We start from the raw sequence: 17,077 nt of genomic DNA on the forward strand, positions 1-17,077 counted from the left end.
AGGTTGCTGGGCTAAGCATTTTCTAATATTTTTGATTTTGTTTCTAAAAAAGGAGACAAAATCTTCAGCTGAGATGCAGGGAGTGGGAGGTAGAGTTGGGGGCCTGAGGAGGGAAAATAGCAGTTTAGGGTTGTGTGACTGAGCAGATTAGGGAAAAAAAGTATGAGTGTTTGGCTGCTGAGAGGGCCTGTCTGAGTTTGTGTAAAACAAACTTTGTAACCCTGGAAGTGCTCAGGCAAATCTTTTTTTTCCCAGCTCCGTTCAGGTAAACAGCATTTCCTTAGTTTGATCTCCTCGTTGAGCAAGGGTTGTCGATGGGCCCAATGAGGGTAGGCCGTGGAGGAGAGAGCCACAGAATCAGGCTGAAGTTAAGGTGGTGTTGCATTAGGCAGCTGCTAGCTCAGGGTCAGTAAAGGAGGGTAGTGAGTAGAGGATGCAGAGAGGTTAGTAGTGTCTGGAGGTTGAGGCTGTGAGTGTTTCTGAACTTGTGTGTAGAGATCGGTGGGGGTGTGTGTGTGTACAGACTGGATGGAAGGAGAGAGAATGTAAGTTATCATCAGACAGTGGGAGGGAAGAGTTGATAAGGTTGGATAGGGAACAACAGTGTGTGGCCGTCGGCATGGGTTGCCCAAAAGTGTGAGGTCAACAGAGGTGGTGACAGAAATTTAGAGGCACAGTACTTGTTGGTGTCGATGGGGATGTTGAAGTAATATCATTGGAAAGGAAGAGGGGAAGCCATGCTAAGAAGTGGTCTAAGAAAAGACTGGCTGGACCAGGGGGACGATAGATTACTAAAATTTGAAAGGGATAGGGGAAATAGACTCGGCTTGAGTGGACTTCGAAAAATGAAAAGCAAATGGCTGGGGTAGAGGGCTGAATGAACAATGCTGGGAAAGTATGATGCCTACACCTCCGCCATGTTTATTACTAATTCTGGGTGTGTGGCTAAACTGTAGGCCTCCATATGTGAGTGCAGCGGGAGAGACAGTGTCTCAGCTATACCAAAGTGAGGTTGCTTCAATTTGCAAAGAATCTACCTCCCTATACCAGAAATACATTCAATATTCTTGGTGGATGTTTAGTGAGTTGTTTTACTTTGTAGTTTAAAAGGTTAGGATATCAAACTATTTTACCTAACAGCTGAATATTCTGGCTTTGTAATGCTAGGCACACACCATAAGATTTCAGATGCAGCCTTAGTGGTATGCGCTGGCGGTCTCCTCGCTCACACACCATAAGATAGTTTGGCAGATAGATGGTTCGATAGATCATTTCCATCATGTACGATCTTTTTCTCAATAGTTTTTCTGATCGATTTCTCATAGAAGTGAATGAAAATTGATTAAAAAAAAATAAAATTGATCGGAAAATAGAAATCAGCTGAAAAATCTCATCGCGTGTAACTAGCGTTAAACACCTAAAAAAAATTAAATTACATTGTTGTCATTACTGGCCCATATTTTTTTCAGATCAAATAGAAGAAAGAAATTAGGGTTAGGAAATCAACCACACAATTAGCACTTTGTTGCATCTCCTGTAGCTTTTATGACAACTAACGGAATAAAACAAGCGTAGGAGGAGCTCCACAAAGGTAAAAGCTTTGAGTGTGCCTCGGCCTTCACCCTGTGTCCACCGGGGTGCTCCGTGTAAGTAGACAGCAACACAGCCGGCACCACTGCAGAAGTAAATATAAGCTCTTTTATTGCATCACATCAATGGCTCGAACAATGACAAACGTTGTTTCGGGCATAGCCCTTTCTCAAATTGCAATAGCCCTTTCTCAATTGGCTATTGCAATTTGAGAAAGGGCTATGCCCGAAACAACGTTTGTCATTGTTCGAGCCATTGATGTGATGCAATAAAAGAGCTTATATTTACTTCTGCAGTGGTGCCGGCTGTGTTGCTGTCTAATGACAACTAACGGAGGCATGGCTAATAATTTTAAGAACACTAAATTGCAAAAATATTTTTATATTATCAACCAATGCTTATAGCAACAGGTTTATTGTTTTGTGTTTTTTTTAACAAAAGCTTTTTTTCTCTAATTAGAGTACTGTATATTCTGCCGTACAAGACTACTTTTTAACCCTTGGGGGGAGGGGGGGTGGAGCTCACCGCTCACGCTGCAAGGTTTGGGATGCCCAGGGTATGTTAAAAAGATATTGCGCTGTGCCCATAAAACAGGCCTTTTCCATCTGTCTGGCCCACTTGATCCTGTTTCAGCCTCTCAGATTCCGCTGCTGAGGAGCGGAGTGAAGCGGCCAGACGGGTGAAAGAGGCATGTGTTATGGGCATAGTGCAATCTATTCTTCCATACCACAGGGAGACAGGGAGACTTTGGCATGGAGGTAATATATTTGCCCCAACAAAAAAGTTAATGTATTTTGTTTGCCGTAGCCTAAAAATAGGATTTCTGTGTAATCTAATCCAAAAAGTTTAATACACATCACATGGCATTGCAAAGAAAACAAAACCCAAATTCTGTGTTTTTTGTATTTTTAATTTAAATACATTTTGAGTTAGTATTAACTTGAAAGAGAGATAAAATAAACATACATTAAAACAGTGCAATTTGTTTTTCAAATCTGACAGAGAAATTCATACAGAACAATGGTCATGTGCTAGAATGGAAGATATTCCAATAGATTCTTAGTGTCATTATACAATATCTCCCATTATCACCACGGCGGAGCCGAGCTTATGCCAGAAGGCTTGAATGTGCCTGTTCTAATGTGGAACAGTTGCTTGCTTGTACTGTCCTTATGATCCCATTCTGAACAACATGGGTAACTTGCAAACATATTAGTGCAATTATAACGGAACTGATGAACAGGTTGTAACCAAAATGAGCCAGCAAGGATGTATGCATTCACAGCATAGATCATATTATTAGGACCTGTGAAAACAAACAAAAAAACAAACAAACACAAAATAATTATTATTTACCAAACATAATGGCTGTTTAAATGTCCAGACAAAAATAATAGCATTGCATCATTCAACAACAGCTTCTCACCAGCCTGGCTTCCCTTAGTTGCTTCTGAAGTGTGGGGGTGGGGGAGGAAAGGGTGTGGCAGTTACAGCCTTATCCTCCGCTCCTATTCGTCAGTCACTAGGGATGTGGTTATGGAGGTGGTGACATAGTGTAGAGGGGCAGCAGGGAGCAACACTGTTAAAGTGAACCTCCAAACTAAAAATCTACTCAGCAGCACTGAAAAGGCTTGGTGTTTCTTTAACAGGTTTACAGCATCAGAATTTAGTTTTTCATAACCAAGCCTAATTTTTTGCTTCTTAGAAGCTAAGCTCCGCCCCATCAAAGAAAACTGCCAGGGCATTTTTCCCCTGATGCTGTGCAAAGCATGATGGAATTTCTGATGTTGTTCTTGTTGCCTAGCAGCTGGGAGGGGTGATCAGGACACAGGACAGTTGGAACTGTGTCTTATGCTCCCTGTCACCTCCTTTCAACCAAAAAGATGGCTGCCCTCATGAAATCACAAACCTTTGCCTGTTCTTTTAAAAGAGGGTGGGTAAGAGATTATATTACCTATCTATTTTAATTAGCATAACTAATGTAACTTAATGGCAGTATGTTTGTTTATGCTGAAGTTCCTCTATAACTTTGCACACTTAGTATAATAATTATTTTTATTATTATTATTATTGATTTATAAAGTGCCAACATATTCCGTGGCGCTGTACAAAGTAAGAAACGAACATGGGGTACATAAACAAACAACTATTTCAAGAAAAAGTATGATAAAGAAAACAACGCAAGTACCATATATCCTCGGATATAAGTCCACTTTTTGTATAAGTCGACCCAAATATTTGATCTATAGCTAGAATTTTTTGGCAACTCAAGTAAAAAGTGACGCAGGAAAGTGTGCCATTATGGTCTGAATCCTCACATATAGACAGGACAGCCAGAACCATGCGCAGATATAACAAGATTATGAGATCTGCTCAACCAGTATTCATAAAACTTTTATTATATACTAGCCTATTAGGCTTGTATAATAAAGGGTGCTAGGGTGCAGCATTCTGGACTTTGGACAGGGAAGAAGTTTGTCAGCAGAGGGGACACCACATCGTAGAATGCCATGGACGGTGGAGAACAATGGACAGGGGAGCAGCAATCAGCGCAGGGTATCTCTGTCTGCATGGAGAGGACAGGCACTTCTGTCTGCATGGGAGAGGAGGTAGGAAGCAGCGAACGAGGCAGGTTAGAAGCTGGCAGAACAGCATTATTGCACATTGTGTGCATTTGTAACAGGGTGGGGGAGTTTAGCAGCAGAGGGTACACTGGCTGGACCATTATATGCCCAATTACTGGCAGAACTGCACTGCTGGGGTAACGTAAGTTATTAGCAGAGTTAATTATGACAGCTGGACCTGCATTTTACAGGTCTAAAAGTCAGAAATTTAGATTTGACCCATATAGAAGTCCCCCATGTTTTACTTCAACAAATCAGACATACATTTCTCAACTTATAGCCAAGTTTATACAGCACTCCAGGATCAAAAGTAAAATAATTGTCCACTGATGGCAGATTTGCTGTAGCCATTATGCTTTTTCTTGAATTTTGAGTTAAAAATGGTGGCCACATGATCTGTTTTATTATCATTACCTTTAATTCCATTAGCATTGTTCTTATGTTGGTGGGACCTCAATTTCTTGTGCCTTCAGATTACTACATGCTAAGCACTTCAACCGGTGCAATAGTCAGTTACAGTAAGTAGTAGAAATCTGACATTACCGACAGGTTTTGGACTAGCCCATCTCCTCATGGTGGAGTCTCAGGGATTTCTTTATTTTCAAAAGTACTTAGTGAACGGCAGTTGCTCCGTCCAACTGCCAAAAAAGTATACTGTGAGCAGGAAGGCTTGCCAACATATTTGTATAAATCTTTTTCAGGGAGTGTCGTTATAAAGAATAAAGGCCATGTTGAGAATCCCCTATGGAGGGATGAACTAGCCCAAAACCTGTCAGTAATGTCAGATTTCTAATACTTACTGCAAGTGAAAGCAACATAGGAGAAAAGTAATGTATGGCTCATTTTACTCTGGAAGAAACGTACTTTTTATTTTTATGTGCTTATATTTTTTTTAATTTTAAGAGTTTCGCAACAATGGCCCTTTAATGTTCTCAAAACTGGCGAGACGTGAATTGATTTTAGAAAAACACTACCAGTCCCTCCAATTACTCAGCCATTACCAAGTAGGTTCATTCCAATTTTGTAGAGCCATAGTTTACCAGGAACCCTGTTACCACCAGTCTTCAGATATTCAATGACAATCTGGTTTGGCCCATACACATTAAGGGAAAAAGGGCGTTATGCAGTAAACTTCAGTAAAGTTGCCATGCGCAAGGAGCACTTCGCAATTTTACCATTACTAGCACAGAGGGAGCACAGTCGTTAACACATTAGCACCAGGAGCGCTACCCCAGTATAACACATGGCGCTAATGGACTAACGGCCAGTGCTCCCCCTGCACTAGTAATGGTAAAGTTGCCATACGTTCCCTGCACATGGCAACATTGCTGAAGTGCAGTGCATAAGGCACAAGGAGAGAGAGATTGCAAGTCTCATTTAATCAGTCGAAAAGCTAATTGGCTACAGCTCACCTCCCCCCCCCCCCCCCCCCCCCCCTACTGTAGCTCTACAACAGCATATAGGAGACCCAGTTCTATGGCATATTTTCCTTTGATTAAATGCATACAATAAATCCCCTCATAAGTTTATTTTCACTTCAGACTTGCTTTGTGTAAACCATGTCTGTGAAAGGTGTTTAATAAATAAAACAAATAAAAAAAGCTGTTTCTTGTTACCCTGTAAAACCTTTCTTCTGTAGAATTCAGCCATATGAAAAAGTCATGCCGTAGCCCGCTTATACTGACTCACTTATGACCACTCATGCTGACTCATGCTGTCTTCTCTCCCATGGGTTAAGCAACATGACAGCATGAGTCATCAGAAGAAACGGGGTGAAGAGTGATCATATAATGAGTTAATATGCTGATCTGTCTAATATATACAGTAGTTGATTAGAACTGCAATAATCATGTGGCTACATAAGAGAAGATAATTGCAGAGTAAATACAGCATCTATGCTTTTACTGAGCACTCGGTTTCAGAATATCATTGTGTATTCATAGATCCAGCACAGGGGCACTTTAAAGCAAAGCGCTTTCGTGAAATGGAAAATGATTGCATTTAGATGTCTATAAGCGCTGTAATGTAGTAAAGTAAGGACAAGATCATGGTAAGAATATAACCATACAGTTCTTCGGAGGGGTTAAGGATGCAACGCTCTTATCTGCTTATTGATTTCTCACACCTATAAACAGCATGGGCCATAGAAGAGGAGATCATTACTGAGAAAAGGCTGCAGGAAGATCCTTTCATTTTCCCCAGGAGATTGTAGCTCCTGTCATCTCAGCTGTCAATGATTTCTGTAATTGAGGAAAAAAAGCCTTTTCAAGACTGTCTGGACAAAGGTTCCTGTTCTAGATGGGGCTGTCAATAGTAATAACAAGACTCCTGTTCCTGGATTAATTACTGCACAAGAGCCTGTAAACATTGTGCCAATAGTGTTGTGTCAATGCCAGGCCACAGAAACCCCAGTTTCCTGCCAGGAAGACATTTTATTAGCTTTACAACAGTGCAACATAAAATAATTTAAGAGACTTTCAGTTTTAATAAAATATTCCCACTGTGCTTCCGACTGCACCATACATTAATTAGTCTCCCCTCCCCACAGTGGTCTTATGACTAAAAAGGCTGCATAGTAGCCCAAGAGACTTCTTTCCTTATCTATTACACACAATATAATCATGAAACTAGAGGAGCTGCTATAACAGATTTTACCAGTAGATGGAGTTGCAGGTACAGGATTTAAATGACTACTATTGCAAAAAAAAAAAATTAAATATAAAATGTATGTTTATGTATAAAATGTACATTTGTTAGAGTAAAATGCACTATAAATTACTTTTTTCTTATCTTGCTGTCACTCACAGTAGGCATTTAAAAATCTAACAGATCTATCCGATTTTGCACTAGTCTATCTCCTCATGAGGGATTCTCAGTTATTTTTATTTATCTACAACAGCACTCCCTGAACTGCAGTTTCTAAGCCCAACTGCCAAAATAGTATGGAAGCAAGTAGGAAGACCGGCTGACATCCTTATAGAGATTCTTTCCGTATAGTGCTTTTTGCAAAGAATAAAGCAAATACTTAAAATTCCAGTGAGGAGATGGACTAGTCCAAAGCCTGTCAGATTATACTACCTTCTGTAAGCGAACAGAAATATTAAGAGAAAAGGAATTTGTAGGGAATTTTACTACGGGAGAAATCTACTACTTTTAAATCTTACAATTTTCACGATATTACTGGTAAAGAACAGTTAAATGAATTAGCAACAGTACTTGCAGTACTATAGTGGATCAAATGCCACCCAGAAAGTGTACATGAAGGGAAAACTAAAACCATGCAGAAGCCCGGAAAATGGGTGCCAGAGATACCCACTAATAGAATATTGGAAAAATTACTGATACTCAGGTACCAGGCTCTATGTAATGACGGTAGTAAAATATCGGTTATTTTTAACAACATTTTACTACAGTCTAACCTGACCTCATTTTTGCTTGAACCCTCCTCTATCAACACCTTACCCTAACCAACCCCCAACCGATGCCTAACCCTAACCATACTCCCCAGCAAATTCCTAACCCCAACCGACCACCACCAACCGATGCCTACCCCCTTACTGACCCCCCCCCCAACCAATGCCTACCCCTAACCGACCCCCCCAACCAATACCTAAACCACCTCTCCCCCCTTCCCAATGCCTAATCCAAACCACCCTTCTGTCCTATCCGCGGCTATTAACCTGGTCACCAATGGCGGCGCCCAAACTTCATGCCTGCAGCACCTAAATTTCCTGTTTTGTCCCAGAACATGTGAATCTTTCATTTTCTTCCTTAAAAGACAAAGTATAAGGGTAATTAAAGTACCCCTGAGTGGGGTTTTGAACAATATATTTTTTATATTTTGTTTTATTTCTTCTGCTGTGACATATCAAAGCACAATCCTCCTCTTCCTTCAGCTCCCCCTCTATCTCCTGCTCTCCAGAGTCGTCGATGATGGGCAGGAGGAAGTGTCAGTGCTTCCTCCCCTCTGCCCATGCTTAGCTCCGCCCCCTGCACATCCTGAGTTACAGTTCCGATCTCAGACTGCACACAGGGGAACTGCGTTGTGTGCGGGCTTGTGATAATTGAGATCAGAGCAATAGGATACTAATATACACTATCGCTCTGATCTCAATTATCACAAGCCCGCACACAGTGCCTTTCCCCTGCGCACTGTGTGCAGTCTGAGATCGGAACTGTAAGCTATGAGGTTCAGGGGGCGGAGCTAAGAACATGCAGAGGGGAGGAAGTACTGACACTTCCTCCCCACCCCTCATCGACATTCTGCTCAAGTCAAAAATTTTGGCTGAGCAGAACGGGGGCGGGGTGTGTGTGTGTAATGCTGAAGGGGGGGGGGGGGGGACACGATGCTGTAAGTATTTCACAGCACCAAACATCAAGTAGTGTGGAAAGTATATTGTTTAATGTCCGGTTCAGGGGTACTTTAAGGCCTCAATGTGATCCCACATTTAAAGTGGGCCTGAAATGAAATAAAATGACCCAAACTCACAGCATGGTTAGGTCACACTCATATTTGTGCCTGAATTTCCAAATGTTAGATGTAGAGACTTTTTCTATTTTAATTACATCATCCTCCAGTCTATGTACCAATGCACAGGCTGGGTCACAGTTGTGTTTGCGTGCACAATCTGTGTAGGAGGGAGGCTGTCTGGCATATTGTACAGTACTAGTGACCTTAGCTTGTTTAAAAACTGGCTATGTCCGTCACCGCTGCCAGTGCCGCCCGTCCGCACACGTCTGCCCAGCCGGCCGCCCCCCCTGGCTGTCCTGCTCCCTGTCCAAAGAGTGTCCCTGCGGCCCATGTGCAGTAGCACAAACACACGGACACGGGACGCAGAGACACAGGGGTTTTATTATAGAGGATAAATCTTACTCCCATCTACTTTAATGTCAGCTGTATAACATGCCAAGTTACAATACAGTTAGTGGTGGAAGGACCCATAGTGCATGGTTTCCCATGTACGGTTTAGAGACAGCTGTGCATAACAGGAAAAATTTTTTTGCTGCTCAGCATCACTGGAGCAGTCACATGGGTCACTTATGCTGGGAATACACGGGTCGATCCGGCGGCCGATTAGCCGCCCTATCGACCCCAGCCGCGTCCCTGCGGATCAATTGCCGCTCGTCCCTGCCGGCGCTTCTTATCTGCGCTCGATTCCCTGCCATTGTCCGCCGGCGGGGATCGAGCGGGCGGGAGTCGAGCGGCTTGATAGGGCCAGCTGAATATTATCAGCTGGTTGATACACAGTACAGAAACATACCGTGTATCCCCAGCATTAGATAAGAGTCCTGCTTTGTCTTGTTGGTTAACTGGGAGGAGAATTCCACATAGCTAAAGAGCCTAGGCTAATCACCACTGAGAGGGCAGGGCTACATAACAATATAAAGCAATATATAGATACAGCAAGTGTTTCTGATGCTGGAACCAGGATAATTAAACGCAAGAGTGAGTATCCTGTATAATTTACTACATTCTACTATATGTCACTACAGTGCCACTTTTTTTACTTTAGGTTTCCTTTCAAGTTAATCTGCAAAGTAAAAAAGTGCTGGGGGGAGTACTTACCTCAGGAGGAAGAAGCCTCTGGATCCTAATGAGGCTTCCCCAGTCTTCAGCTGCCAGCGCGATCCAGCACAGAGACCCCCAAACTGTCTACAAGCAAGACAATGTTGTGACACACCTCATGCAGGCATAGTAGCTTATTTATGCTTGGGGGAAATAACCAAGCCTGATCAGTCCACTCTACTGTGGAGGCGGCTTGCGCCTGCGCAGTAAAGCAGACCCAAGCGGTAATCCTCAAGTGTGACTGGAAGCATTGTTTTGATGGTGGAGCCAGATGACTATAGCGCGAAACACCGACAAAGGGTCAGATGGACAGGGTAAGCCTCTTCAGGATCCAGAGGCTTTCCCCTCCCAAGGTAAGTTCCCCTAGGGGTTCTTTTTTCCCTTACAAGTTTACTTTAAGTATCCCATTTCACGCTAATATGAAATCACAAGGCACAAATGGTGTGTTTTGTGTTTCGGTTAAAGCTCAAAAAACATGTGATGCATAAATTGGTTGGATCTGAGAACAGTCCTAACAGTTCATGAGGTTTTTACCAAGAACGCAGCTGGAAAAGCTGCAGCCAAATCAAACACTGGACTACTGAAATCTCCTATTGTGTTAGCAGATTAGCACACTTCCTGTTTAGCAGCCGAAAACAGGACTATCTGCCCCAACTGTACTGGGCTTTGTTTGAAGACTTTCAATCAAAGCAATACACTTTCTTTGATGAATCCTATAACTCATCTTCATACAGCAATTGTTTAGCAAAGATAACCGTTTGAAATAAAGCACCATTTTAAAACTTTTGTAGGTTAATAATGTGTGCAAAATAGCTATAAACTGTTTTTGTGTTTTTTTACTGCAGCCTGTGTACCAGTTTGGGAGATTTCCTTTAAAGTCTCCAAACTTCATCCACACAATGATTTAAAAATAAAAAAAATAAAAAATGGAGGACATCAATTTACCAAAATCAGCATTTTGTGTAAATGCCAGTACACTTGACACAGTTTCCTCTGAAAAGTGGACCATAAACTACCCAACACCACTCAGAAAAGCGAGCAGACATTTCATGCATGAAAACCTATATCGGGAACATATTGGGGTTCTGAATATTTTATAATGGGAAGGCACACATCATACTCCAAACCAATTTTTAATGGGACAATGAATTCTCACTTGAACAAAATTTTATGAAAGCAAATGGGCTGTAATGAAATACCGGAAAGAGGCATTCATATGAAGAAGGCGCAAAGTTTGCCCCCCCCCCCCCCCCAAAAAAAGGAGCATGGTTATTATTATATGGTTATAGCCGCTAGTAGATTGTTGGTAATACAATTCCGATAGAGTGTGGGCGTTATCTGCTTATAGATACTCAATGTATTTCTGATAATAACATTTCGATAATCTTAACCAAAATTTTCTATAACCTAACCTTAACCTCCCACAGAACCTTACCCCTACTAAAGCCTAGCTATAAGACCCCCTCTGGTGGTGCCACCCCTAAGACCCCCCTGGCAGTGCCTAAACCTAAGATCCCCGGTGCTGCCTAACACTAATACTGGGCATACACGGCTCGTTTTTGCCACTCGATTCTCCCGTTCGATCATTTCGCCGCTCAATTCTGCAGTTGATTCTCTTATCTTTTTCCATTCACTGCTATCAAGAATCGAGTGGCGAAACTATTGAGCAGGAGATCTAAATGGCTCAAAAACTAACCGTGTATGTCCAGCATCAGACCTCTCTTGGTGTGGCCTAACCCCAAGATTTGGTGGTGCCAAATCTACAGCACCCCCCCCCCCCTCCCCCATTGGTACCAGACCAAAAGACCCCCCTTAGTGGTGCCTAACCCTAACACTCTTCTACAGCCACTAATTATCCCGTCCCGTTGCACAGCTGCTATTTATCCCACTGCATAGCTGCTAATTATCCTGTTGCTGAATTCCGCTATGGTATGCGCTTGCTATAACCGCTAATTGTCCCACTATACCCAGCAATTGTCCCACTGCCTGCTATAGCCACTAAATAGCTAGCTGCACCTTTGTTAATTAAGGCGAGAGAGCCCCACTTGTAAACAAAAAAAAATGTTTTCCATAGCCAACACATTTCTTACAGGAAATATCAATAAAGTTATTTTTTATAGATGATGCAATCTTATTGGTTAAAGAGAACCAGAGATGAAGCACCCTCTTGTATTTTACCTTATAAATCAGTGGGAACATGACAGTAAACACCTAATCTGCCCTTTGTTTCATTGTTCTCTGTGTAATCTGACTGTTATCACGTCTGATAAGAATCCTCGACTGAGAAGTCAGGCTGCTCCGTCTAGCTTTGCTACAGAAAGATTATAGCTAAGTATGTATTCTCTGGCGTTATTTCAAGCCCAAGCCTGCCCCCTTGTGGCTTTGCTATAATGACTCAGCTATAATCATTCCCAGCAAAGCCAGATTTAATTGCTCAGTCTGGGATTCTTGTGACTGCTGTTAAAAGACACTTTTAGCAGTGAGGAGGAAACAGAGAGCATGGTAAGTGTTTTCTCTAATGTTCTTACTGATATATATGGTAAAATACACAAGGGTGCTTCCTCTCTGGTTCCCTTTAACTGGGATGTCAACTTAATAATGTAATTAATACAGGATAAATCCTTATATGAGGGATCAAAACAAGCATTTTGTGAACCAGATGTTTTGGTGGGGAAACACAGTGAGGAGCAATTCTCCTGCCTGGCAATGAATTTTGTTGCTGGCTGCAAGAGTAGTACAGAGTTACACTGCTCTCAGGTTGAAAATTAAACATTTTTAAACGTCTGGGATAGTAATGATCCTTTATGTACCTAAAAAAAGGTACTGAAATTTTACTGTGGGGAGTTTAATCCCCCTTTAAGTCCTTTTTTTTCCTACAAAGAATTGTCTCTTCCATTTTTCATTAAAGCAAGCCTATAATAAGAAAACAAAATACTTATTTAAGTTAATGAACTCTATTTGTGGCGATAATGGTAAATAGAACTTTTCTGGGGTCTTATTCTTATTTTCAAATTAAAGAGAACCCGAGGTGTGTTTAAAGAATGTTATCTGCATAGTGAGGCTGGATCTGCCTATACAGCCCAGCCTCTGTTGCTATCCCAAACCCCACTAAGGTCCCCCTGCACTCTACAATCCCTCATAAATCCCAGCCGTGCTGTGAGGCTGTGTTTACATCTGTAGTGTCAGTCTCAGCTGCTCCCCCGCCTCCTGCATAGCTCCGGTCCCTGCCCCCGTCCCTTCCCTCCAATCAGCAGGGAGGGAAGGGATGCAGGCGGGGACTGGAGTTCTGCAGGAGGCGGGGAGAGCAGCAGACTGACACTATAGAGATAAACACAGCCAGCTCTGACAAGCTGTTTGTCAGCAGCGTGGCTGTGATTTATGAGGGTTTGCAGAGTGCAGGGGGACCTTAGGGGGGTTTGGGATAGCAACAGAGGCTAGGCTGTATAGGCAGATCCAGCCTCTGAATGCAGATAATATTCTTCAAACCCACCTCGGGTTCTCTTTAAAGAGGGTCTGAAGCCAAGAAAAATAGTGCTTTTTATTTACCTCTCCTCTTCTGCAATATCAGCTAAGATGATTCGCCGCATTCCCGCGGCATAACGAGGTCTGTAACAACTCGAACTCCCGGGGGCAAAAATCCCCCATTATTTCCTGGAGGAGGCAGAGCTTTTCACTGTAGCTCTGCCTCCAGTTTAGTCAATCAGCGCTGATCGCCGCCTCTCCCCGCCCCTCTCAGTGAAAGAAGACGGATCGGGGAGAGGCGGTGATCAGTGCTGATTGACTGTACTGGAGGCAGAGCTACAGCCCAAAGCTCTGCCTCCCCGGGCAGCAAAATGCACGACTTTCAAAGTCGTGGATTGTTGCCCCGGGAGTTCAGACCTCGTATTGCTGCGGGAATGCGGCGATTCATCTCAGCTAATATTGCAGAAGAGAAGAGGTAAATAAAAAACACTATTTTCCTTGGCTTCAGAGTCTCTTTAAAAGGTTACATTTCGAATTTGAATTGTGAATAGCAGCCATGTCAGTGTGAGTCCCTCACTTGTGAGCGCCTGTCAATAAAAAACCTCCAACCCGCCACAATGTCGTGGACTCCCTGTACTGTGTCCATGCAGAGGAGGACACAGGGGGGACACAAAGGGGCATAGAAGAGGACACAAGGAGGACGAACACAGGAGGACACAAAGGGGACAGAGGAGGCCACAGGGAGACACAAGAGGTAGAAGGGGGCATGAGGTACAAAGGGCCAGGGGGCATAATCCACAAGATGCCCCTTCACCACGGATGCACCAGGCTTAGTATATATTTTTTTCCCCTCGTTTTTGTCCTCTAAACCTGGGTGCGTCTTATAGTCAGGAGCGTCTTAAATACGGTACCTTACAGGAGAGCTGCACGGCAATTCAACTTCTCTGACTGCACAGATCAAGCATTGGTTTATGAGCCCTAGCAATGGATAAGGGCTTGCTTTGCACTGTACTTATACACTTGGTAGGCTTGGTGCTACAGTATATGTATTTGTTTTTTCATCATGTCGAATGTTAGTTCAGGTTCTCTAAGAAGCAGAACATTAGAGCGGAACTGGTACAAACATGGATGTCCAGATCAGGGATTTTTATTGGTCTGCTGCACAGGTTTTGTGTTAAATCACTTCCAACTGCCCTTGCACTGGTTTTGATAAATATGCCCCAAAAGGGTTTAAAAGCTGTAAATCCATAAAATGTTAATGCTTGCAGTTGGTAAACTAGATAAGACTCACCATTTTCCAGTGTATCTGTGTTATCATGTTTTTTTTCTATTGACTGATGTATAAAATTATGGCATTTTAAAAGGTGAAGCATTGTACACAGATGCGAGGACTGTCGCCAAATCCCGCGGCTGACTGTTTAGTGCCAAGGCTGTACACTCAACACCACTAGTCTTCAGGTTAGCGATATCACTATGGTGGGTGGAGGAGGACTGATAGCATAGTACATTAGGGCAGGCAGATTGCTTATCAATACACCCAGTGGGTTCGAGGGCTGCCATACACAAGCTAGAGTCTCACTGAGATGGCTCCAATTGGACATCTCGGACCATGTAGCTTGTGTACAGGGCTTAACTTCTTAACAATTGTAGTCAGAGAACCTGATATAAGCTAGGCTGCTATCTTTAAAGAGAACCTGAGATGTGTATGTACGAAAAAAAATATACATACCTGGGGCTTCCTTCAGGCTAATCACTCCTTCGCCGTCCTTCTGCGCCATCTGGATCTTCAGCAATCCGCCCCACAACGTCCTCTGCTCCAAGGTATACTGCGCAGCCCGGCCGCGCGCGTGCCCCAGCTGCGCTTCTGTAGCCGGGAGCGTTCTGTGCCTGTGCAGTACCACTACGCAGGATTCTCCCGGCTACGAAAGTGCGCCGGGGGAGCGCACCCATCCGGACTGCTCCAACTGGAGGACTTTTCGGGGCGCATTGCCAAATATCCAGACGGAGCAATTAGCCTGGAGGAAGCCCCAAGTATGTATTTTTTTTTTTACATGCCCATCTCAGGTACACTTTAATAGACTATAGTCCTAATTCATTTAACATTCAAGACAAGCTTTAGTGAAAATGAAATTGTACCCGGGTTTAGATGGTTGCCACAAAGAAATCCTTCTGTCTGCTAAAAAGACTTTGTCCCAAAGCATCAGCAGCTGTTCCCCAACTTGAGGTTCTAGCTCCTAAAACACAATACATGTCAATAAATAACTAGATTACAGTCTAATTCAAAATCTCAAGAGGAAAATCAAATACATAAATTCATTAAATGTTAAAAAACATTAGAGAGTACCTAAATCAAACCGAAAAAGAGGTTTGTGACCGCGCCATCCTGAGACGATCCTCTAGTCCCTTGCTGTGGCTTCGTTTCAGTTTCCACCGACTGGCCAGTGAATGGCAGTACAAGATTTTCCAACTGGCAAGTCGGTGCGAACCTAAACTATGGCTGCGGCGGGGGACAAGGACGGTGCGGGGGACATCTGCAGGGGGCTGGTAGAAGCCCCAAGTAAGTGAAACACTTTTTTTTGTGTTTGATTCAGGTTTCCTTTAAGAAAGACAGGAGGAAGAACATATTTTGATGCTCAGAAAGGGGTGAATTGTTGGAAGACAGCAAAAAAGTAAAATATGTGGCTAATCTAAGGTGAATATCGGGTGAAGATCCCCTAGTGATTAATAATAAGAAAACATACCTGTCCATCACGACTGATCTGCACCTTCTTATTATCATTCCAGGGGTTTGCCAAGTGGTGGGCGAACTGAAAAGGCATGCTCTCTTTCCGGATCCATTCCACTCTAAAAACTCCGCCAAGACTTGTGGTCCCCCACTCCTGGCTCTTCTCCTGGCCAATATCTGACAACATTCTCGCAAAACCCTGCAAAAGAACAGGCATATCCGCATAATGAATACAGAGATGGCACGCATACAGTGCATTTTGAGTACAGATGGAAAAAAAAAGGGGAGACAGCGAGGCACTTACATAATATAAGACCAAGAATTGTTATGTTGACTAAATTATTTTGTAACCATTACACATTACGTGATTTGCGGCATCAATATCTGGCAGAATCAATCATAATTATGGAATCTGCCAGAGATCGATGCATCAATGTAGCTGCCCGTTCATAATTTTGACTGACTTTTGATTGCTGGACAGATCTCGCTCAAAAGGGCTTGGTCAGGTGCACAGTGGTAGGGTGTTCAATTTCCCAAGAACCATCGGACTCCCTGCCAGCCCCCACCCCCAAGCGTAGTGTGTACCCCTTGGGCTCGTGGTGAGTGTGGAAGTGGTGCTAAGCTCCCCTATTTGCTGGCGCGCTCCTCCTGTGTCCCGTGTCTTCTTTAGAGGACCGCTCAGGGTTCAGCCTGTGTCCTGTGACCAGACGGCACGTACGAGGTCATGCACATGTTGTTGGGTCACGGGGTACAGGCACCACCAGAGAGAAGACAAGGAACCAATGGAGGAAGTGCGCCAGCAAATAAGTGAGCTGCACCGCTTACTCACCACGGGCCCAAAGGGGTACATATTACACAGGAAATAACCGGTACGATGGATTTCCAGAAATCTGTGTGCAATGTGTGGGCAGGTAATAGATCCCTCTCAGATCAGACTCGATCTATCTGATGGTCGATCTGCTGACCATCAGATTTCCTAGACGAAAACTTGTGGGGGGAGTGAACTGGATTGGACCCTTAATGTGGCAGAGGTGTGAGAATCACACAAATATTCACACAGAAACCATCAACATTTTATGAAGTACAATAACACACATATATTTCAAAAGT

The 17,077-nt window shown here is 43.3% G+C and overlaps 1 protein-coding gene across 3 annotated transcripts in view; it reads right to left on the reverse strand.

Moving 5' to 3' along the window:
* Window positions 1-2,479: 2,479 nt before the first annotated feature.
* Window positions 2,480-17,077, reverse strand: part of YTHDC2 (YTH N6-methyladenosine RNA binding protein C2) — a 100,974-nt gene continuing 86,376 nt past the window's right edge. For all 3 annotated transcript variants that reach the window (XM_068247274.1, XM_068247259.1, XM_068247266.1), the window contains exons 29-31: window positions 15,984-16,166; window positions 15,379-15,476; window positions 2,480-2,896 (exon numbers count right to left, since the gene is read on the reverse strand). In XM_068247274.1, the coding sequence (XP_068103375.1) occupies window positions 2,890-2,896; window positions 15,379-15,476; window positions 15,984-16,166 (288 nt within the window). In that variant the 3' untranslated portion in view covers window positions 2,480-2,889. The remainder of the gene's footprint in view (window positions 2,897-15,378; window positions 15,477-15,983; window positions 16,167-17,077) is intronic.

Source organism: Hyperolius riggenbachi, chromosome 1, assembly GCF_040937935.1.
Source record: "Hyperolius riggenbachi isolate aHypRig1 chromosome 1, aHypRig1.pri, whole genome shotgun sequence".
Taxonomy (NCBI): domain Eukaryota; kingdom Metazoa; phylum Chordata; class Amphibia; order Anura; family Hyperoliidae; genus Hyperolius; species Hyperolius riggenbachi.